The 23,901-nt window shown below is 41.5% G+C and overlaps 1 protein-coding gene across 48 annotated transcripts in view; it reads left to right on the plus strand.

The window, feature by feature from the left end:
* Positions 1 to 1,007: 1,007 nt before the first annotated feature.
* RIMS2 (regulating synaptic membrane exocytosis 2) overlaps positions 1,008 to 23,901 on the plus strand; it is a 493,643-nt gene continuing 470,749 nt past the window's right edge. For all 48 annotated transcript variants that reach the window (XM_063327352.1, XM_063327357.1, XM_063327378.1 and 45 more), the window contains exon 1: positions 1,008 to 1,259. In XM_063327352.1, coding sequence (XP_063183422.1) covers positions 1,090 to 1,259 — 170 coding nt within the window. In that variant the 5' untranslated portion in view covers positions 1,008 to 1,089. The remainder of the gene's footprint in view (positions 1,260 to 23,901) is intronic.

Consider the following 23,901-nt stretch of genomic DNA (forward strand, 5'->3'; position numbering starts at 1 on the left):
CAGCCCTGGCGGCGGGAGCGGCGGGGGCGGCGGCCGCGCAGCATCTCCCCGCCCTCCCCTCCTCACCTCCCCCCCCGCGCGGCCGCCGGGCTCGGTCCTCCCAGCGCGTCGCCGGTGCCTTGGCTCCTCCTTGTCCTTCCTCGCGTGATTTTTATCGCGTCCATTTTTTTTGTGCGGGGATAAATAAATAAATAAGGAGCGTAGCCAGCCGCCCCCCTCCTCCCCCCCTTCCCGCCGCCCCCCGCCGCCCAGCGCCGCTAGGGGCGGCAGCCGGGCCCCGCGCCGCTCAGCCGGGGGAGGCGGTGGGGCGATGCGGAGTCCCCTCCCGTGACTCCGGCTCTCCGCCATGCCATGGGTTAGGCGGACTCCATCCCGCAGCCGAGAGGGCACCAGCCAAGCGAGGCGGCGGCAGGAAGCGGCGCGGCGCGGCCGAGAAGCGGCGGCGGGAGCGGGAGGCGGCGGCGGGAGGCGGGCGCGGCGCCCCGCGGCCCCCTCCATGGATAGCGGCGAGGAATTATGAGCCGCGGCCGGCGGCCGGGACTGGCGCTCGCCCGCTGGGGCTTCCCCCGCTGCTCGCCCCGGGGCGCCGGGGCTCCGCTGTCGCCCGCCCCCCGTCTCGTCCCCCCTGCAACCCTCCCTTGTCTCCTGCCCCCCGCCGCTGGCTCCGTCCCCCCGCTCCCCGCTGGGTGCTCGGAGTTAGGATAATCTCGCTCGCACCCAAACCACAGCGCTCCCGCGGCTAATCCTGCCCTTTCCCCTCTCCCTCCCCACCCCGCCTCCGGCCCTTCCTCTCCCGGCGCTGCCCTCTCCCCTCCCCGCTCCCCCTGCTTGCCCCCCTGGGCCCCGCCGTTCCCCGTCCTCCCCGCTTGCCCCTCGGCGAGCCGGCGGCCGGGAGGGTGGGTGCGAGGTCGGGGCCGCCGGCCACCCCGCCCCTCCCCGGCGGGGCCGTCATTAGGCTGCCGGTTGATTACAGGGTATTGATTTGTATGTGCTTCTCCCGGCGCCGGCGGCGGCCGCTCCCGCTGGTGCCGCCGCGGCCGCTGGAGTCAGGGCAGCGCTTCCCGTCGCGGCGGTGAGCTCCCACCAAACATGTCGGCTCCCGCCGGGCCCCGGGGCGGCCCCGCTCCTCCTCAGCCTCCGCCGGCTCCTCAGCCCGAGATGCCCGACCTCAGCCACCTCACGGAGGAAGAGCGGAAGATCATTCTGGCCGTCATGGACCGCCAGAAGAAGGAAGAGGAGAAGGAGCAATCCGTGCTCAAGTAAGGGCGGGCGCATCCCTTCCTCGTCCTCCCGGCCCACGGCCGCGGAGGGCTCTTCCCCGGCCTCGGGGGCGGCACGGCCGGGGCGGGAGAGAGGAGCCGGGCGGCCGGAGGCGGGCGGGGTTGTCTCTCGCCGCCGGCCGTGCCCCGGCGGCTGCTCGGCGCCGGGCGAGTGTGGAGCGCGGCGCGGGGGACCCGTAGCGGGCGGAGACGGAGCCCGGAGGCCGCCGGGCAGGCAGGGCGCCGCGGCCCGGGCTCGCCGCCCGCCTCAGCCGCGCTCGGCGGGGCGGGCGGCGGCTCCGGCCCCGCACGCCCCGGCGCCGGCGGGGGCAAGGCGGCCAACATGGCCGCACAGGTGCCGTTCTCACCCGGCGTGTGCCATCAGGGGGAAGGGAGGGTGGGTCGAGACGGCGGTTGGCGCCGCCGGAGGGGGCGGATCGGCGGCATCGGGCCGCGTCCCGGGGGCGCGGCGGGCTCCGGGCTGGCGGCGGAGGCCCTGCCCGGCTTTGCGGCGGCCGCCCGGGGCGGAGAGGGACCGCCGGGGCCTAGGCTCCGGCCGGCTGGCTGGGTGGGTTTGCCACAGCCGCCATCTTCCCCCGACAACGTGTCTGCCGCCCGCCCCCGCCCCGCTGCTCTTTCCAAGCGGGAGCCCCGGCGCCGGGGGAAGCGGGGCTGCCCTGCCGCCCGCCCGCCCGCCGCGGGAACGGGCTGGGGCTCCGGCTCCGGGAGCTGTCCGCGGCCCAGTTCAGCACCGGGAGCTGTCCGCGGAGGCCCGGCCCCGGGAGCTGTCCGCGGCCCGGCCCGGGAGCTGTCCGCTCCAGCCCCGGGAGCTGTCCGCCGAGCCCCGGCTCCGGCACCGGCAGCTGTCGGCAGCGGCCGCCCCTGCAGCCCTCCTCGGTGCTGGGCGGCCCCGTCCCGGCGTGCGGCGGGGTCTGGTCCTGCAGCTGCTGCCCGGGCACCGGGGGGACGGGGACGCCCGGTCTTTCCCCTCGTCCCGTGCCCCAGCAGCGAGGGGAAGCCGGGCGCGTCGGCGGCACGGGGGTCCGGCTCTGGTGAGCGACGTGGGTCATGTCCTTCCCTGGCGTGGCACTAAGCAAACTCAAGCAAACTGTTCTCCCTCGCTGGCGGAGCAGTCACGCTGGCTTCTAACGGCTTGAAAATAAGCAAGGCTACTGGTGGCGTGGACATGACTTTTAGGAGTGCCGTGAAGCTGAAGGACTAAGCAGTTTTTCATACCAAAATTAGCGTTGTGTCTTAGAAGCGTTAACTGGCCCTTCATGCTCGGTACCTGGAAGCTGTCTTCTGGGTTTTAGTTGCTGAGTTTGGAAGTCTGTTTCCAAGATTCATTGCATTATTGTTAGTGCCATAATGAAAACTTCAGATAGCATTTGTGTGACAGCTACTAAACTGTGAGGTGATCTCCTAAATACATTCCAATGCCTGTTTAAAAAGATATTTTATTGGGTGAACATTTGGAAGAACGGCAGTGTAATGTGAGCACTGGAAATAAAGTGCCATACCTCATTTTATCACTAAATACCTCTCAGTCTCATGCAATACAATTTGCTTGCTATTGTAAGTATCACATTTTATTTTAAAGCAATTTAAACTCCCTCACATGGCTAAGTCCTGTGGCATCTAAAAAAAAATGCAAATTTTTGTCTAAAATCTCTACACTCTTGAAAATCGTGAACAAAGAAGAAAATGGAAAATTTTTCAAGTTGCAGTTTAAATATATAATAATAGCATTACAGTTTTGAAGAAGGCTCCTGGCAACTTTTATTGCAGATGATAATATTTATGATCCAATATAAAGTATGATTTCAGTATGATACTAGGATCAGCTTGAACTGTTAAGCTTACAAATGAAGAACAAACTGTTCTCAAGTAATGACAAGGTAAAACCAGCTGAAGGAATGAAACAGAACTGTTTTCATTTGTAATCTTTAGAATCTCGGGAGCAGACAATAGACAAAAGAAAGGTCTTCGTCAAATCTAAAGATAAACTATTAACTTCATGTGGGGTTTAGTTTCTCATTATGTCCCACTAAAGCTTCAAGTTCTGTGTAAGCTGTGGGAGAAATGGTATGGCATAAAGTTTATACACAAAGGATGACCTAAACCAGCTCTCTCAGGGAAATGCTTTTGTCAATGGAATTTGGATAGATGGCCCACGATATTTTATGGGATACTGAGAAGTGATTTGATGTCAGATGAATAACTCACCAGTTTAATTTTTCGTGAAGTGGCTCCTTGAACCATCAGGTACTTGTGTAATCTGAAAATATCTACAGATTTGTTAAGCACAACCCCTCCACCAAAGTCATACCAGAGCTTGTTCTGCATTTTTAGGTAGATATTACTGAGTTTAATTCTCTTGGCAGATGTTTTCCTTCTGTCAAGAGATGAGAAAGAAGAAGAAAGAAAAAGCCCCATATTTATATGAATGAACTACCATTATTGCATAGAGATAAATACAGAGCTAAATCCTGCAGTTTTTGTTCAAGTGTAATTCTCCTCGAAGGCAAGCTCCTTTTGAAGTGGAAGGTATTTTTGTCTGACTAAGCAATAAAATTGTGTCATTTCATTCCGTGGAGAAATATGTGAGGATAAAAAAGGATGCTGAAAACAAGAGTTGACATTTAGAGATATTATCACAAGAACAGTTCAAATGTTGTAGAAAGGGGCAAGCATGTATTTCCTCTAATTTTTTTTTTTATAATTTATGGTAATTGAGTGTCAGTATGAATGGCTAGTCCCTGGGCTCTGCTTCCTTTCTCCATTCTATTTCTATTTTGTGCTTTTCAAACTCTTATGCTGTACCCATCACTGTGGTATTTGAGCATCTTCCAAAAGTGCATTAAGTAGTGTGACTCACATCTGTAATGTGGACTATTTATTCTTTTCCTTTCACTCCCTGGGGTAAATATGTGTGGATTTAAAATAGATACATAACTTCTTCTCCTTCTGCCTGTTTTACTCTTTTTGGGGAAAGGAAATGCAGATGGTATTGAGTTGTAATCTGTAGGAATAGTGATCAGGTCAGCATGAATTCTTGCCAGGATTTGCTGGAACATGATGGCATGGAAAGCAGAAGCTTTCCAGATTTGCTCTCTCCTTTGGCCTGGTTCAGTCTGTGAAATACGCCCAGCTACAGTTGTGCACTGTGTTCCTGTTGGCAGAGCTTCTCTTTAAAAAGGAGGATGGGCAGCAAACTCTGCTGCTTTGACTGTCTCTCTTCTGGAATTTTTGGGACCCTTGGAGTGCATTTTGAATGTCATGTGTTAGGAAGGTGCCTTTTTCACAAGGTTATTGAACATATATTTTGCATAATATTTAATATGCGTAATGCACGACACTCAGAGAGAGTGAATTTACGCCTGTACACGCGGTGTAAGTCCTTCTCTGCTGTTATAGGAATATTTACATATTTTCAACTTTTATCTTTGTGGGTGTTTTACTTCCATGCATATAGAATAGAACTTTTGATGATGGCTTTTCCTTTACATTATGCACGTCTTTCCTCTTATAAATCCTAGTTTTGTGTGTGTAAGCCTTCTAACAGATTTTAGATAGCACATTTCCTCCATACGGATTGATTTGTGGGATCACTCTTGTGCTTTTTTACTTTTAATTTGTGATTTATTTCTATATCAAAAGACTGGCTTGAGAGCATGCACACAGAAAAAAGATTTGTAGAAGATGTTAGGATGCTGACATTATTTGTGAAGACTTATATTTCAGCCTGTGTGATGTGCATATTTACTTTTCTACTTGCAGTGTCACGAGTTTCCAGCTCCTTTGCCTAACTATTCTAAGGACAAAATGCTCTCCTTGTTAAGTCAGACTTGCAGCTCTGAAAATACACACGTTTCAGTTTTTTATGGGTATGAATCTACTTCTACTGAGACAGTTTGTCTCAGTAGAAGACTATTTTTCCCAAGAGAAACTTCATTATAAAATCATCCAGCTTTTCATATATTTGCAAAGCATTACAGGTTTACCATGAGCTCCTGACAAAAGATCTCTTCTCTATGTGTGTGTGTGGCTGAAATCAGCTGTCATTGTCATCTGCTTTATCCAAGGGGAGAAGAAAGCTGGTAACATGGTGGGCTAGCTGGAGAATGGTGGCTCTCCATTAGCCACCACTGTCAAGTCCACAGTAAGTTTTAGGAAGGCACAACTGACTGCAGCCTTGCGTGTGCTCAGTTTTTGTGTCTGTGATTGCACAGCCATGGTAAAAATTGTGTAGCTCCACAGACTGCAATAAAATCTCTGACAAGCAGACTTCAAAGAAGCTAGACTGTGTGGGCTCCGTATGGCACCATGGGTGAGTGAGATGTGGGGCAGGAAGCTGGGCCGGGGGGAGAGGAAGCAATAGATTGATGGCTGTGAGTCACAGCAGTGTAAATATCTGCCTCAAAAAGCTATTGTGCTGCTTTATAAATAATTATCCTGGTTTATAAATAACCAGCTCTTCTACACTTCTTTAAAAGCATTGTATGTTTAGGATTTGGGTTTTGGGGCTGGAGGGATGACAGAGACGTAGGTGGTGATTATAATTTTTGTTTTTTGAAAACAGAGATATGTATGTGGGAATTTCTGAAGTTTATAGCGTAATGCAAAAAGATCTACTTTTGGCTACATATAGTAAACTAGGACTCCAGGCAATGTTACGTTGTTTAAGTTATGCTTCCGTAACTGTTTTGTCTGAATCTGGAATGCTGATCGGAACAGTCCATTGTTACACCACTCATGATTTTGCATTTGTTTCTATGTATTATACAACAAAATATGGTCAAGGTGACTTTAAAAGTAGTAACTTCATGCAGTGTAAAATAAGTGCAGGGGAGTTGGACTAGATGGTCTCTAGAGGTCCCTTCCAACTCTGAAAATTCCGTGATTCCTTGATTCTGTGATTCCGTGGTAGTTAAACAAAAAGATATTGTTGAGGAAGACAGTTGCCTCCTTCCCTGCCCTGTCCTGCCCTGCCATCTTCTCTGCCCTTTCCCCTTCCTACTCTGCTCCCTCCTAATATTCTTTATCATCTCCCCTTTCGTTTCAACAATTTGTACGGCTTTTCGGGCCTCTCTCAAAATTGTCACTATTCCTTACTCTTCCCTCTTACCACATGCTTAGACATTTTATATTGTAGATAATACTTGTCAGGATGTTACGGCTTGTACCATTTGCTCTTCAAGAAGACCCAGTGTTTACCACTGTTCTCTAAAGCATCTAGCACAATTTTGGGCACTGTCTACAAATAATAGCAGTAGTACTTCCTCTTAGTGACTAAGCAGAATGTATTTGGAGATTATACAGACTGGCAGTTACACTAATTACTGGGCCTACTAATGCGAATGTTGAGTAATATTTCAGAAGACTGCAATAGTGCTGATGTTCCCGCATTCAAGACGTACAAGCAGGATGGGTTGGATGTAGAAAGGCCTGACATCATATGAGGCCGAAAAATAGAAAAGCTGGTACAGGATTTAGTTAACAAAGAACCCCAAAAATAGATATTTAACACTAGCCAGTATGTGCTTTCTGCAATCTTGTCAAATAAATCTGCTTTTGCACTTCTTTGAAACAAAAAGAAGAAAACATTTAATTTTACATCTGAAAGACAAGAGTGTAGATCATAATTTAAGGTGCTGGGACTGTATCCTAGAAAGCAGTGACTGGGTGAAATTCAGTGGTCTCTGGAGGTGAGGTTAGGGGACTGAATGGTCCATTCCGGATTTTGACTGCATGCATCTGTGAGCTGGGTAACGTCTAAATAACTGAGAATGTCAAATAATTGATTTTTCCATTGAAACAACAGCTTAATTAGTGTATATACTGTAAGTGCAAAAATACACAGAAGTGGTAGGTTACTACAGAACTGATATAAAATGTGTTTTTACCTTGCCGATGAAATTTTAAAATAATTGCATATATTCAAAGTTCTATAATAAGGAGGAAAAAGTTATAATAGTTTGAACTTTGAAATTTAATCCAGTGGAATGTGAAATTAGCCAGGTATATAAATGCACAGTTTTTATCTGTGAGGTAGATCTGACAGGCTTGGGAATTTTCTTCAGCTGAATGCCTCCTCTCACCCCTCTGCATTACTGCCTTCCTTAAAGTTTTACTGCCGTATTCACCGTCAGTCAGGTTATGGAAGTTTCTAAGTCCATTAGGCCTACCTCTTCCAAAAAGGATTTTTTTTTTTGTGTTGCCATCTTTCCTTTTCCCCCAGCATCTTCTCTGGTGGCTTTTTTGACAGGAACTTGGGGAGATAAAACCCAAAAGAACACAAGAAATGATGAGTTATGATCTCTTCTATACTTGTTTGACTGCAACAGACATTACACCTTAACAATGAGCTTTGGGGTGGGGATGATTTTTTAAGTTAAGATTAGATCATGTGGGATGTCTTAATCATATGTCTTACTATATCATGGTTAACAGCTACAAGTTATCATAGACAACCTAATTTCTTTAAAAGTGGGCAAAAGTGAGTCTTCTTAATTTAGACTCATAAGCAGGAGGAATCTCGTTAAATACTAATTGTTTAAAAATGGCATTCAAAACCAGTTGTCTTTCAGACAAATTAATTCATAGTATAAATCTTAAGTTTAAATCAAACCACATTGTTTTCAATGCTTGCAGAGTTTAGATTTTTTTCTCTTTTGTAGGACTACGTGATGTAACAGGAGGAACTGTTACATTCTTGAAGTAGAACTGTCTGTTGAGGGTATATTATAGTTTGTGAATAAAACCAGTTTACATCTAAACTGGTAGTGCTTTTGTAAACTCAGTAAACTCCATCAACTGCATCTTCTGATTTGTTAAACTTCTGATGACACAATAAAATTGCAGAATCAGTGCTGTGCTGAAAAGCTGCTTCTGCATGATATTATGTTGTGACTGCTTCCTCGTGATGTTGTTTCTCCAAGGTATTGTCTTGAAGCTGCAAAGGGATCAGTCAGGAATGAGATTATAAGAGCTGATGTAACAATGCAAGATTGTGTAGGGGAGTTGTAGTGCATTTAAGAAGTTAATACGTATCATTTTTGGAGAGTAAGAGTTCAAAGTAATTTATACTGTTCTCTGCTGTTTTAATTGAAGGTGGAAGACAGTTCTTTTATAGTCTTGAATTCAAATATCAGCTGTCATCACATTTCTATGCCTAAACATGTTCGCAGAGTGATCTTAGTTGTATTTCAATAAACTGAAATCAAATTCATGCAGTTTGATACGGACGGAGTTTATAACAGTCTATTTTACGTGTCTTTAGTTTTGAAGTTTTGGTATGAGACCCTAAAGAATATCTCTGATTTGGACTTTAAACTCTTATTAAAACCATAGTGAGATATCTTGTTTGTTTTAGCAGAAGTTAGCGAGAGCTAAACTTGTGTTTCAAAAAAAGCCTGAGCACTTCTACTTAAAAAATTCACAAAGAAAATCTTTAAACTTTAAATAAAACATAAAAAAGTTATTTTCTTTTTACTGTCTCTATGGGGTTGGTTCTTAAATCTCATATGAATTTGCTTACATACTTCCTGATGACTTATTCTTTCTTTATTTAACATTAATATTTTTGAGGTGAATGGTTTCTTATAGCAAATATTATATTGTATTTGTACACAGAATATTTCACAGGTCACATAGCGTCGCTAGGTATTTGATATAATGTGGCATTTTGGTTGGATGTATTTGTGAGGGAAGTCTTTCTTTAGAATGTGTATTATCTTAACCATATTGTGAGTTAGAAGCAGTCAGCCTTTTTTTTTTTTCTAAATATTTTGCAACCATATTTCATGTAACTTTCACAAATAAGTACTCCAGTGTGTTAGAATTTCTCTAACTCTTGGTGCATTTATACATTTTTCTCTTTACAGAGAGGATCAGTGAAAAGTAATGCTGTTTAAAGCCCAGATAACACATAGAATAATAGAAAATAGGGCTGGTTGGGACCTCAAGAGGTCTCCCAGTTCATCCTTTGCCTCGAGGTATGACCAGCTGTAAGACAGCAATTCCTGACGCTTGTTTGTCTAATCTAGTGATGCCCAGCTGTGAGGGCCCACCTAACCAGTGAAATAAACAGGCGCCATGGCCGAGGCCAGGGCACATAATGGACAATACACAGAATTTGAGTTAATCAGCTCTGCGAGAGCTGTGCTGCCTACATAGGAGAAGTGGGCCAAACAGATCTTAGGGTAAAGCTCTTGGATCCAGTATGAAACTTTTACAGTTTTTTCAATTGGTAGTTTACTACTGAAAGGCATGGGAACATCGAATCCAACTACTGACCTAACCAGGGATGGAGGTTCCTTGAGCTCCCTGCGTAATTTGTCTAAGTTATTCAGAGTCATTACCCTTACCATTAGATTTTTTCCCCTACTGTTAACCCTACATCTCTTTCCTGACATTTGCCACTTACTCTGTCCTTAATGGAAATGCAGAGCAGTCTGTTACTTTTCTGTTTGCAGCAACTTTTTATATATTTCACAAATGTGATCATATCTCCTCTGGTAGATTCTCATCGTCTCCTTTCTGTAGACTCAACAGGTCACATTTTCTAGACTTTGGCCATTCTCGTTGCTCTTCTTTATATAATTTCTAATGTCTCTTTTTTGAAATAGAATGTCCAACATCAGACACAGTATTCCAAAAAAAGTTTATGGGGAGAGCACAAAGATATCACCGTATGTCTTGCATAGAACACTTCCCTTGTACAGTCAGTGTCATGTGTGTTTGGGTTTTTTTATTGTGATATAGCATTATGGACTCATGGTTAGCTTGTGATCTACTATACCTTACACGTGTTTTTCTGCAGAACTACTGTTGATTCGATCATTTCTCATTTTGTATTTCGAAGTTGATTACTTCAGCTATGCAGAGTGTTTGTCTTCATCCCCGTTGAGTTGTATTCTGTCTGTATCAGGTGCCTCTTACGAATTTTGCATTAGAGTGCTTAAATAAAATGCACAAACAGCCCTTGGAGCAAGAATGAGGATTTGCCTCTAGAGAGTAGAGCTATTCAGAGAGCTATTCAGACTTTCTCTTGCTTGTCCATACATTCACGTTCCTGACTGCACAGTTGCACAAGTTCAGTGGTAGGATGCAGAATGATCTTATTCCAGTTTTGCCCATAGGGAAGAGAGAGCTATGTTCAAATCTCTGCAAGCTGAGAAGGGTCTACAACACAGGTCTTGCACCTCCTTGGAAAGACATAACTGCTACACTGTTGTAAGGGAAGTAGGTGCGGAATAAATGGAAGCTGCTGGCTGACTTACAACACATTTGACAAGAAAGTTAAGATCCCAAAGATACTTAATTAGTAAGGGTCTAATGAAAATAAGTAGATGGGTAGTGGAAAGGGATTGTCCACATTCCTGACTGTGGAAAAGTCTGCTCGCACCATATTACATACCAAGGAGTCCTCATAGGGCATAACCAATCACAGTCATCAAAATAAATCAATCATTAGCTGTGAGTCCTCACGAAATCCGACTTCTTTATGTTCAGCACTCATAGAACTTCTTGGTTAATGAAAATTATTATCTCTGTTTCGGTATCTTTTTCATTTAGATATTTATATTTAGAGCTTGGGTTAAGGATTGAGCCCAGAGAATCTCTGGGATTCTGACCAGATGTGAATATCTACAGTGTAAGACATCTACATCTGAAATTGCTTAGATTCAATTTAAAGCAAATGGAAATAAAAAGGTGTCTTTAGGATGTGATCCATCTCATGCTAAATTAGACATTTCAAACAGGCCAGGTGAATTGCAGAGCCCATTTCTGGCTATGGCCTTAAAAAGAAGATAGAGTGAATGTGTCCGACATAGAGGTCTACCTTGTAGTCATCTTGAGCTGGGTAAGATGAATCTCACCCTCAGAGTTCCGGCTTTGAGAGTAACTCTTCACTATTTGGTCTTATAAGAATGCCGTAGCCACTTTCCCTGCTGGTGCTGACTTTTATAGTTCTCCAGATTTCTTTAGAAGCCTGTTTGTCAGTCTGCATCTTTTGCTTATATTTCAATCAATTATTAATTAGGGCATGCTCATTTAGCCATATCTTTACTATTTAAGACTTACTGCTGGGAACCTGAGTATGTTTCCCTTCTAGTCCAAGGTTATTCCTAGGATTTGATGTATCTTTTATACTAAATTCAGAAGGCCTTCGAAGAATGAGATCTAAAAGAAGACTGTGGAATATGAGATCTTTCCAGCATGTGGGATTAAGCAGACCTATCAAAAAAGGTACATTGCAAAGAAAATCTTCACATGCCATTCACCAATAAGAATGATTAGTGGATATTTTAAGCCAGAAGATAGAATCTCATAGTTGCAGCTAGTCTGATTGCTAGATGAGAAGTTACAAACACAGGATTTGTCTACTACTTGTAAACTTAAAAGAGCGTGATATTAAGATGTGAAAAAAACTTCTATAAACTAATATAAGCTGATAATTTCTTTCCACAACTCACACACGATCTCTCTTTTGCCATGAATCAATGGAAGTTAGAGAGATTTCAGCATGTGCTTTGTCTTCTATGCTGTAGTGGTAATGGTTTTAAACTGAAAGAGGGGAGATTTAGATTAGAAATGAGGAAGGAATTCTTTACTGTGAGGTTGGTGAGACACTGGAACAGGCTGCCCAGAGAAGTTATGGATGCACCATGCCTGGAAGTGTTCAAGGCCAGGCTGGACGGGGCTTTGAGCAGCCGGGTCTGGTGGGAGGTGTCGCTGCCCAGGGCAGGGGGGTTGGAACTAGATGGTGTTTAAGGTCCTTTCCAACCCAGACCATTCTATGATGATTCTATGCTTTGAATTTCTCCTTTTCTGCCAGTTAGCCATTGCTTTAATAATATTTATTTAGCTACTGTGTATTTACAAGTTGATAGGTCACTTCTGATAGTAGCTTGTAAAAATACACTATCTCATTGCTATGCATTCTGAATTCATCACCTTCTTGCTTTAAAAGCCTGGATAAATGCGTATCTGTGGAAAATGTTGTGTGGTATAGAAATCAAATATATTTTTGCTGAATCAGGCCTGAAGACAGTTTGGGAGCATGGGTTTTGATTCAGCATGATTTCATTAATTTGGTTAGTCATTGCGATTATGATTCATTTCATTCTGTGTAACCGACTGCTGCACAGTAAGTGACAGCTGAACCATGTATTATCTAACAGCTAGAAAAATAGCATCACTGTCACGTTTAGAAGGCTGAGGATTATACTTTTATTGAACACGTGTTTTGTACTAAAGTTAAAGCGCTTCAGGAAAATCTTACTTCTTCTCAAACTACTTGTAGCATTACAGATTTGAAATACCACAGTAAACAATATGAGCTATTGAAAAAGAAGAACTTAATTTTAATCTATGAATAGAATGAAGCTTCTTGTTCTGATAATAACTTACTGGCTTTTTGGATTGGTTGTAATATTATGCGTGTGGATGCTTTGCTGATAGTCTGATTTACATTTAAGTGGTAGGGTTGAGGAGCTAAATTTAACCGAATGGGAAATATTTCTCAAGGGCTGATATTACTTCCACGCTAATGTATATCACATCAGAAGATATTTCAAGTGAAGCAGTAATTTTAATTATTCTGCTGAACTCTACCAAAAAGGCCAGGGAGATTCAAACATTAGCAGGTTGTAAAGTTAAGAAAAACCCAATATGATTGAAAGAAAATCGCATTTTTACCTAGCACCCACATTTCTTTCTGAAAATTGTATCTTCCATCTTTAAAAACGTGTATCAGAAAATTCAAATATATTTTTTCCGGCCTTGTTATCTGAAAAAATGCTGTAGAGGGTGCTGTGAAGGCACTGAGCCAAGAAAAGGCATTTTCAGGGTAGAGTACAGAGAAAGTACTTGGTATTTTGAAGCGTTGGATTATTCTGTCTGCTTGATATCTGAACATGCAGGTGGCCAAAGATGAATGAAATTTAATGGGCTGTAGCTGAGCACTGATGTACATTCATATATTATGAATTTATTTAGGTGTGGTTGGAAGATAAGTGTTTTTAGCTACTTTGTAGTGTTTATTTGAACATGTCTTCCACAGAATTTACTGTGTTCTTGTCTAAAATTTGGCCTGAGTTATACACTTGAAAAGTCTTCATAACACAGAAATTGTCTTGTATAAAATAAGCTTTTATTTGGGGAGAGGAAAAATATGTATTTAGTTAGATTTTTAACTATTAGTATGAATGGTTATATTTGTTCTGCACAAACAAGAGTGATTATAATTGTAGAATTAGGCCACGATCACACTGATGCTTACGCCCCAACTTAACTTCTCAGACATAAGTAACTATTTCTTAAATAAGCAGGACAAATTATTTGCAAGTAAGAGATTCATTAGTTAAAAGGAGTGTGTGTTAGAATAGTGCCTTTGTTTAGACTTCATAATTTTGCCTAATAGTACTTTAAAAAAAAAAAAGCATTTACTGAAACCAGAGTTTCACTATGGAAGTTGAGTCATGCTTCAATAGTTAATAATCATTTTGGGTTTTTTTAAGTTTTTAACCATTGTACTTATAAAGAATATACAATATACTTTGCAAATGACAACATCTACTCTTTTAATAAAAAAGGATTTCATGAAAGTTTACCAATAAAATTCATTAGTTAAGTGCGTCATTAAATGAGTAAAGGCACCGTTGTATATTTTTTTGGTTGTTACTATTAAAATAATTGAATAATATACTTCTAATTTTATTCTTAGGTTAAATGAGAAAGAGCAATTTAGAATTGTTAGCATTTTTTGACACTCTTCATAACTACAAGGTTTTTCTTTAACACGGGCTTAGGAGCGTTTTACTATAGTAATTCATGAAAAATTTGTCTTTCAAAGCAGCTGCTGTTCCTAACACAAGTAAGACTAAGAACTTAATAACGATGACCTACTTTAAAACAGCTCCTGCCTCCCATTGGCACTGCTGAGCGTTCAGTAAAGGTGCCCACAAGAAAGATGGTGGCTTGTGTTAAAAGAGAGAAATTGCCATCTTCTGTCATCTTGGACATAAATAACTTTTATTCAGTATCTATAAAGTTACTGAATGGTTTTATCATGATGTGGAAGGAGGTTTATACAAGAGCTCTACTGTGCGTTTCCACTGCTTAATATGTTTGGTCACCATTAGTATCTTTTTTAGGGATGGTTTGAACATCTGCATAATAGTTTTTATATTTACATTACTGAAAACTATTCTATATTTACATTACTGAAATGTATTCTACCCTTAGTTCAGTTTCATAAAGTTTTTCTTCAAACAATTACTCCATGTGTGAAACAAAGGGAGGAAAGAATTGTTATTGAACTCTTGCCCATCAATCCAATTATTCTTTGCCTTTTAGTTCATAATTATGTTCATAGTGCCATAATAAACAAAAACTTACCTAAGAATTTGTATAGAAGATAGATCCATAACTAAAAATTGTATCACTTATTTTTTGGTATAGAGTAAGTATTTGTACTGAGTTTATGTGTCCAGGTGTTGGGGGTGGTCTGCAGGGGTGGCTTCTGGGAGAAGACACCAGGAGCTGACCTCATGTCAGACAGAGCTGGTTTCAGCCAGCTCCAAAATGGATCTGCTGCTGGTCAAACCTGAGCCCATCAGCGACACTGGTGGTGTTTCTGTGATAACATGTTTAAGAGAAGATAAAAAATGCTGCACAGCAGCTGTGAGAGAGAGTGAGGAAAATGTGAAACTTTGCAGACACCAAGGTCAGTGAAGAAAGAGGGGGAGGAGGTGTTCCAGGCACTGGACCACATTCCCCTGTAGCCTGTGGTGAAGAACGTGGTGAGGCAGGCTGTCTCCCTGCAGCCCATGGAGGTGGAGGAGATATCCACTTGCAGCCTGTGGAGAACCCCACTTGAGAGCAGGTGGATGTGCCCTGAAGGGAGCTGTGACATCATGGAGCGCCCATGCTGGAGCAGCCTCCTGGCAGGAACAGCAGCCCATGAAGAGAAGCCCATGCTGGAGCAGGTTTTCTGGCAGGACCTGTAGCCTGTGATGGGACCCGCGCTGGAGCAGTTCATGCCTGAAGGACTGTACCCCCTGGAAAGGACCCATGCTAGAACAGTTCTTGAAGAGCTGCAGCTCATGGGAAGGACCCACATTGGAGCAGTTCATTAAGGACTGTATCCTGTGGGAAGGACCCCAGGCTGGAGCTGTGGAAAAGCGTGAGGAGGGAGTGGCAGAGATGAAGCATTAGAGACTGACCACAACGCCCATTCCCCATCCACATGTGCCACTGGTGGAGGTAGAGGTGGAGGTGGGGATGGAGGTAGAAGATTCAGAAGTGAAGTTGAGCCTGGGAAGAAGAAAGGAGTGGGGGGAAGGTGTTTTTAGTTTTGTTTTTATGTCCACTATCCTACCCTGTTATTAATTGTCAATAATTTAAAGTAATCTTCCCAAAGTGGAGTCTGGTTTGCCCACGATGGTAACTGGTGAGCAATCTTCTTGTCCGTATCTTGACCCACGAGCTTTTCCATCTTATTTTCTGCCTTTTCCTGATGAAGAAGGGGAACGAGAGAGCATCTTGGTGGGTGTCTGGAAGCCAGCCAAGCTCAACCCACCGTGGTATTTTGCAAATATATTTACAAAGGCTAACTGGAGCCTAAGGATGCCACTCTTCCTGGGTTCCCTGTAGAATCAACACAGCAAGAGAAAGAGTGGCCTCTCCAGATGGCAGCTCTGAGGGGATAAATTCAGCTCTGGAGCCCTGGGTGTTTCTGTGCTGTCAGTGCAGCACAGGCAGCTCCATCGGCACCCCAGCTGCTCCTTCCTGCCTCCATGACACCATTGTGGCCCTGGTACAAGTGTCTGATGAACTGCCTAGTGAAAATGCTTCAGGGAAGTTAAGCTGATGAAAAATATTTTCTCCTTTGCCATTTTGGCCGAGCATTTTTTTTAATCTACAAAAAGGCACTGATCCGGTTTACTGTACAGTCCCGCAAGCTGCTGAGCTAGCACAACTGAGGGGCTGGGAGAGATTAGCTGCAGTGCTTTTGGAGTTTCTGGGAGCAATGGACTTATTCCACCTTTATTTCCACAGTCTGCAATGACTGGTCATGTTGCAGTCATTGAGAAAGCAGCAGTCAACACTTATGAAGTCTTTTCTGGTTTTGAAGGTGTCATTTGAGGTCTGTGAGTGGATGCAGCCAAAATTAGCATTCAGAGCTTTTATCGTGAAGAAAACAAACGGAATGCTCACAGAATTTTGCTGTGGAATAACTGGGGGTGGAAGACCATTGCTGATGTTAGTTCAGATAGAATTAGGTTTTGTGTCTCTGCATCAAACAGTGTGTGCAGGTTTTTTTTCTCAGACACGTTTAAAACACTGATTTTCTGACATAATGGAGTAAGTTTGTTCAGCTCATAGGATGTGGAAAGAAAGGAGAGAGGAAATACCTTTGGTGGTGCTGGCTAAGTGAATGGGCTCTAGAAAGCTGTGTTATTGTATTTTCCAATGTGATCTGGGACATAAATAATGAAAGATGAGTAGCAAAGGTCCTAGTTGTAATTGCTGCACACAGAAGCTTTTATATTTTCACAGGTGACCGGACACTCTTTTTATTGTGTAAAATAACGGGAGAGCTGCTTTGCCCCTAGTATTTCAGTTTTTCTATGGAGATAAGATCTTCTCATTGTTCAAATTATGTGATGGCATTTGCTCTAAGATTGTTTGCAATATACTTGAAATGTAGGCTACATTGATATTTTTTTAAAAAATTGACATATCAATAACTTTGTTGTAATTTAATCTGTTATTAAAACATCATTTTAAATAGTGAATCCTGTAGATGACAACAATTATGATGATTGATTTTCAATATGCTGGGGTCCTGAACGCACAAACTACTGAAAGTTTGTAAGATTACGCGGACAAACACAAAGTGTGAATTTACCATTGCTACCGCCTATACGTGCCAACACATAACAAAAAGACAAATGTTGCATCAAAGTATTTGGTTTTTTTCTAATTGTAATAAAAATAATTGATTATAGACTTGCAGACTTGTGCATCTGATATGTAGCCTCATTGACTTAATTGAATTTTTTGAAAAACTGACTGTTTGAGAAATACAGCAATTAAAAATATCACCATGCTAGTAGCAATTTCCTGAATGCCTACCTAGCCATCTTATTTTTAAGCAGTGCTATATTTAGAGGGACATTTCATTCTTTCAGAAGAGAAATAAATCTATTGGGACTAGGACTATTATGTAGGACTACTAAATATTCACATATTTTGTACTACTTGGTTGCTAATATTATCCCAGTATTCATTAGGAGCTACATTCTACTATTGGTTAGAAAATGTTGTGGTGGTTTTTTTTTTTCCTCTTGGATTGCTATAACAGTCATCTTTGATCTGCATTTTGTTGAAAAATAAAACAGCTGTCCGCTTTCTTATGCCTCCCCTCTAGACTGCTGGTAAAAATTACTAGAGAAGCAATATTTTAACATGTTAACCTGGATAATATCCCCAAATGAGTGTGATGGTCCTCCTTTCAGAATCAAAGCCCAGTCTTCTGGAATGATTTGCTGTCCCCAAATATGAATAAATTATACATTTTTAAAATGTCATATTCGCTCAGAAAGCAGCAATTTTATTAAAACTAACTCGTTCCTTTTCAACATTTTTGCTATAAATACCAGACACAAATTTCTGGAGGATATAGTAGGCTTGTACTTTTCACAGGTTAATATGCAGACCGTCTCAGTGGCTGGTTGAACAAATGTCCAGTGTCTGACTGGATTAGTGACTCCATTACTGGTTTGTACCGCTGGCTTGAATGTCTGTGTTACAGTAAAATGTAAAACTAAAAGGTATTTCTTCCTAATGCTGTATGTAAAGAAGATGCACTAATATTAGACGTTTCTCTCTGTAGAAAATGAGTCTGGAACTTCAATAAACATATCTGAGATGATAATGGAATAATTCTGAAAAAAGGAAGATATTATGGAGGGCATGTTCATCTTAAACAAGACTGTTTTTCCATCCAGGAAGTGATCTATTTCTTCCAGTGCTCCAAATATGTTTTAAATTATATAAGTACTAGTTTAGTATTTTTAACTTTACTTACATTTAGGTTATACAAGATAGGATTTTCCAATTTTCATAATTTTATATCTATTTTATATATAGAAGTGTTCTGGGAGATGACCATTCAAGTCTGTCAGTCCTATAGATTTTAATACAGACTAATTTTAAATTATACACTTTCCCCAACTCAGTTTTTATGGATGGAGCTTATAAGAAAATATTTGGGTTAAACGACATCACTGGCAAATAAAACACTTTATTGCTTTTTTGTGATGCTTTCCTGAAAATTCTGTTTCCATAATAAAATGATTGAGCCTGATTTTGGTTTAACTTGCATTCTTTTATTCTGTTATAAGTCTACTGATGTCATTAGATCACTTCTGATTTAATCTTACTGTCAAAGAAAAAAAATTAGGCCCATTATTCCTCATCATTTATGTCAAAACCTATAATGGCTATGCGGGAGTGAGAGACTGCAGACAGCCTTGCTGCTCTCTTGTAGAATTTAAGCAGGGAATTTGTAGTTCCTGAACTGGCGTTGCTGCCTGTGGAAGAGCGGAGAGAACAGCAACCTGAAGTGAAGTGTTGTGCCCATCCTGGGGAAATCTTGAAACAAATAAAAACCCCATTCTGTCACATTGGAATTGTATTCTTCAGTCTCATAAGAATGCTGCCGTTTTCACTTGATACAGCCAACCATACTGTATTGTCACAATCATTATAAAGGCTTCCAAATTTTCTTATATTTACTGTTGATGCTGCTTGAGTTGGAGGTGTTTGTATGGAAAGCATGGGTTGTAGACTGGCAGCTAGTATTTTGCTGATGTCTTTATTATTCTTACACAGTAAGGTGTTTTCTGGTAATTTCTTCAAATATTGATAATGTTTTCCCTTCTCTAGAAGTGGAGAAACATCATAATGTCCAGTGTTCCACTGGATGTAGATAAGTGGATAAAATCTGTAAAATAAATACAGGAAAGTGAGACAATTTGCCCAGAATGCTCTAGCAAGAGAGTAAAATGTCGGTTTTCCATTATAACTATTGAAATTAATCAAGCTATTCACTGTACCTGTTAAAAATGAACTTACAAAGTAGTGAAGAAGTTAGCAAGTTCACTTTTGCTTCTAGAGTTTTTTCCTTTCTATTTTTGTTTTTCTTTTTTTTTTTTTATATCTTAAATACTTCATTAATCTTGCACATCTTTGTCTACTTTGTACCTCCAGATATTTTTGTGTCACATCGGTTTGTGGAATACACACAGTATGAAGGTTAGCATTTTAATAAACAGTGAAACTTGCGTACATTCCACAAACATGATCAAGCTTTGGGGTTAAAGTTCAAGAATAATCACATGGCTAGCAAGTATTGTGCTCACAATAATAAAAAGTAAGGGAGTTGAAGGAAATTGCAACTTGATATCTACTCTTATGACATCATCTTGTCTATAGATACAGCTTTAGGTTTTTATTTGTTTGCAGTAGATAAAGGGAGGACAACAGGGATTTCAGTGGTTCTCATTCTCCTTTTTTTACAGCCAGTTAACCAGCCTTTAACAGCACACTCACTATTTGAGTTGCTTGAATCAGTTTTTCTACCAATTTTCTTGAATCTAAAAATATTTGAAGAATAATTCTGCTTTAAAGCTAAAAGGAAGCTATTTAACTAATAAAGTGCAAAGGAGAAATTATACATGTGTTTCTCTAATACTAAAAATTGAAAATGTCCTCGCTGTATATATGATTTTTATGAAAAATGTCAATTATTTTTGAAAAATAAGCAATAAAAAGTCAATTTCTTTGGGGGTCTCATTAAGAGAATCTTTCTGATTGGAAGTTTTTTACTGTCTGTGTTACACTATAAAACACTTCAGCGCTATTTTATCTTTAGTGGATAATACGTCAAAATAGATGTCTTATTGTCTTGAATGATCTTTGTCCCGATATCTTTCTTTTAGCTCTTTTTGGTGGCAAATCCCTATATGTGTGTTGCTAAAGGAATACATCTTCATGGGTGCTAACAAAATTAACTCTTGTCTGTAGTTAATTTATCCAGTCTAGTCAAGTAAGAATCAAAGTACATAAATTTGAAAAGGGTGTATTTAATTAACGTTATTTCTAACAGTTGGCGTTTGATAGCTGAAGCTTTTTTTTTGCGCTGTCAGCTGCACCATTTCAAACTGAAGTGCTGTTTTTAATTTCCTTGTGACAGACAGCCGTGCCAGTCAAAATGCGAGAGCCAGGATGCTATCAGTTTCTCTTCACTTGCTTATTCACTTTCTTGCTTTGCTACAACCTACTTGTGCTCTCTCAATCTGTCAGACACACTTAAAGGAAGTTGTAGTCTACATTTCTACACTAGTTTTGTTTTCCCATGTTTCCTTATTTTAATAAGCTGTTTTATCTGGTTTTAGTTAGAGCAGATTGATCTAAATTCTCCAGAAGATGGATGGATTGAGTCAAGGCGCCTGTAAGAACGACATCAAAATGCTGAACAGGCAGTGAAATCACCCTACCCCCTGAAATCACCCAGTGCCCTGGGTACTGAAGAGGGACACAAAGCTCTTTTCAGGGCCGGGAAGGAGACCTGCTACTCTCCGTCTCCAGTAGCTGTGTGGGTGTTTCCTGGGCAGAGGTGGAGAAGGAGTTGACCTTAACATTTGTTAGCAAGTTTTGGGATTGTCTGCACTCTCCCAGAGAAGGAAGTGATTAGCAACAAGAACAAATGTGACTTAGATTAGCCCTTTGCACTCCCAAAATACATTTTCACAGCCTTGAACAAATGGTGCCCCTGAAGCAGCACAAGTAGGTTTTGTTCCTTTCTCTGGGCTTTTAGTAAAAATAGAGCAAATGCGGATCATCCACGAGACTCATATCTTAGTGTGTTCATCTTTGTCTCTCTCTTTCTGCTTCTGTTATTTTCTGTCCTTGAGGAAGGATGTCATTATTGCAGAAAGTTTTCAATGGGAAGGTAGGCCATGCATTTTAAGAGGTACAGGAATTTGAGCTCTGTCTAGTAGTTGAAAATAAATAGTTGCAAAACTTGTGTTCCAAATTGAGAATGCAGTTCTCAGTACTGAGGATCCAAGAGTTTCTCAGAATACATTTCCTAATATCTGCAGCTTGCTACACATCCCAGTTCTCTGGATCCAGGTGTGCAACTCAACTTCGAGGTTTTACTCTGTAATGGGACAAAATTAAAGCGTGTAACGATTTTCTCCAGCTTCCTTGTGCCCTGGTTTCCAGAAAAAGGAGTCATTGCCATGTGGATCAGGTGAGAGCCATGGCATGCTGTAAAAAATAGCTGATTTGGATGATTCACAGGTGAGGATATCTGGGTCCTGATATACAATGAAAGATTTGGTTAGGTTTGCCCTAGCTCCCATCCTGAATTCCATTACCTGCAGTGTGCATTGCATTGTAGTATCTACTGTCTATGTAGTATAGCAGTATCTATAGCAGCAAAATCTGTAGTTTGGCCTGCAGTGATGTTTTTAACCATAGAGTGGATGATGAGGTGTGTTTTTCTAGATTATTCTTGTGTGACAGGGAGGTTGCTGAATTTTATAGCAGTTACGTTTTCTCATCCTCATTAGAAAAAGTTGAAGTGGTCTGATCAGGAAATGATTAAAGCATGAATCAGAGTGACAGTGTCCTCATTTGAAAAGAAAAAGTGCAGCCTCCTGGATACTTAAGGTTTTAAAACCACTCTTTGCCATCAGTACAACAGTGCCTCCAGGAGAAATGAAGAATCCAGTATGACCCCATGACTGTGCACTTGATAATCATTTCACTCTTAATAATCTAATCCGTCCATTGTAATGAAGCAATTAGCTTGCTGTGCCCCTAGCTGTAGTCTAATAGCGAATAATGGCATTTATTCTTATTTTAACAGTTTTACTGTTGAATACTATGAGGTGGGGTTTATTTGACCTGTTCTCTCAGGCTTTGTACACAGTAGAAAAAATCTTTTTATAAGCCAGGCTATATGTTGTGAGGACATTTATGATGGATCAATTTAGCTCACTTCCATAGATTTCTTTGGATCAGAAATAAAGGTAATTTAACATTGGAGAGGAGAAAAAGGGAAAAAATAAAAAAAAAAGGGCAAGGAAAGGAGAAACCACAGCACTAAATCTGTCTGCTGTTAGTTCCTCTGGTTTCATTTGAAGTGATCAAAGAAGTGATCTGTGACAAAGTATTACTCATTCCTGATCTCGTCAACTAGCCTCAGAATCTTCCCTGTATTTTTCAATTTCTTTTGTGGTCTAACATTCCATTTCAATATAGGTTATCTTTTTGGCGCTCTCCATTTAAAATGGGAACAAAATTTCCTTGTATAATTTTAAATGGGATATGGGAAAGATTTTATTTGATGTGTAATATTTAAGGTTAAAATATGTTTATTTTGATTTTGCCAAAACTGGGTAGCACTTGAGTTTTTTCTTCATTCACTGTCTCTCTTTCAGACTTCCATTCTCCTCTTTTGTTCTGCAGTGCTTATTCTTACTAAGAGCTTTCTATGACACAAGCAGGTTTTGTCCTGTGTGACCATTACTCCACTCCTACAATGCCTTCTTTCTTTGTAGGAATGGCATGCAGCATCAGACATGGCATTCAGGAGATGTGAGGAGAAGGAAGGCAGAAGGAAGAGTGTCTGGGTTTTGTTCAGTCTAATTGCTAAAAGGCAGATCCAGGTGGAAAGTGACATTAGGAAGTTCTTGAAGGGAGAAAGCTCCAAGGTTTTATTTAGAGCTTTATTTATTTTCAAACTCTACCGATAGAGAAAATTTACTGCAGTGTGTTGTGCAGAAGTACTACAACTGGGTATGTTCTGCTGGGCTTCTTGGCTTGTTTTCACATCCCCAGTAAAGTCTGGGTATACTCAGGGCTTCATTAGACCTTCTCAACCTTTTGTTGGGATTTGCATGTTCACTGAGGTAATGAAAAAAACTCTTTTCAGTTTTCATCAGGATTTTTTTTTTTTTGACAGTACTTTCCATGTGCTGCTAGAAGCCAGACAAGTTTTGATATCTGGATTCTGCTGGGAGAAACCAGAATTTCTGCCAGCTCCTCTCCCCAGATCCTTGGCAGCCTTGCTGGCAGGCTGGTGGGAAGCCGTATACTGCATCCTTTGAGTTGTTCAGTCCCCGTTTCTTCAGCAACAGAGACAGCTGGGGCTTCCAGGACCCTTAGTTCTGGGCAGCATGTCAGGTGGTTTGTTTCAAAACCCAGACTCTCGATTAAACTAGGTCAAAACCAGTAATTCCACTTTGTGGAAAATTTCTGAATTTTTGGTGTTCATTCTTCCATAAAACGGAATCACTGCTAGGTTTGAACCTTGTATCTTCCTTTCCTTATGTGGATTTTGAATGTTTGCCTGTCTGGATTTTTTTAGTATTTCAAATTAATGTAACTCCTTTCTCTCTTTTACCTTTCTCTCTTCAGTCAGTTAAAAAAATTGTTAAAGAACAATGTTTATGTCTTCAAAGTGCTCTCACAAATATGAATGTAAATATTGAATTGTTAAGAATGTGTGATCTAAGATGTTTCTTGGGTAAGAAAAACAATTCAGCCCAGC

This window comes from Chroicocephalus ridibundus, chromosome 2 (genome assembly GCF_963924245.1).
Source record: "Chroicocephalus ridibundus chromosome 2, bChrRid1.1, whole genome shotgun sequence".
NCBI classification, from domain to species: domain Eukaryota; kingdom Metazoa; phylum Chordata; class Aves; order Charadriiformes; family Laridae; genus Chroicocephalus; species Chroicocephalus ridibundus.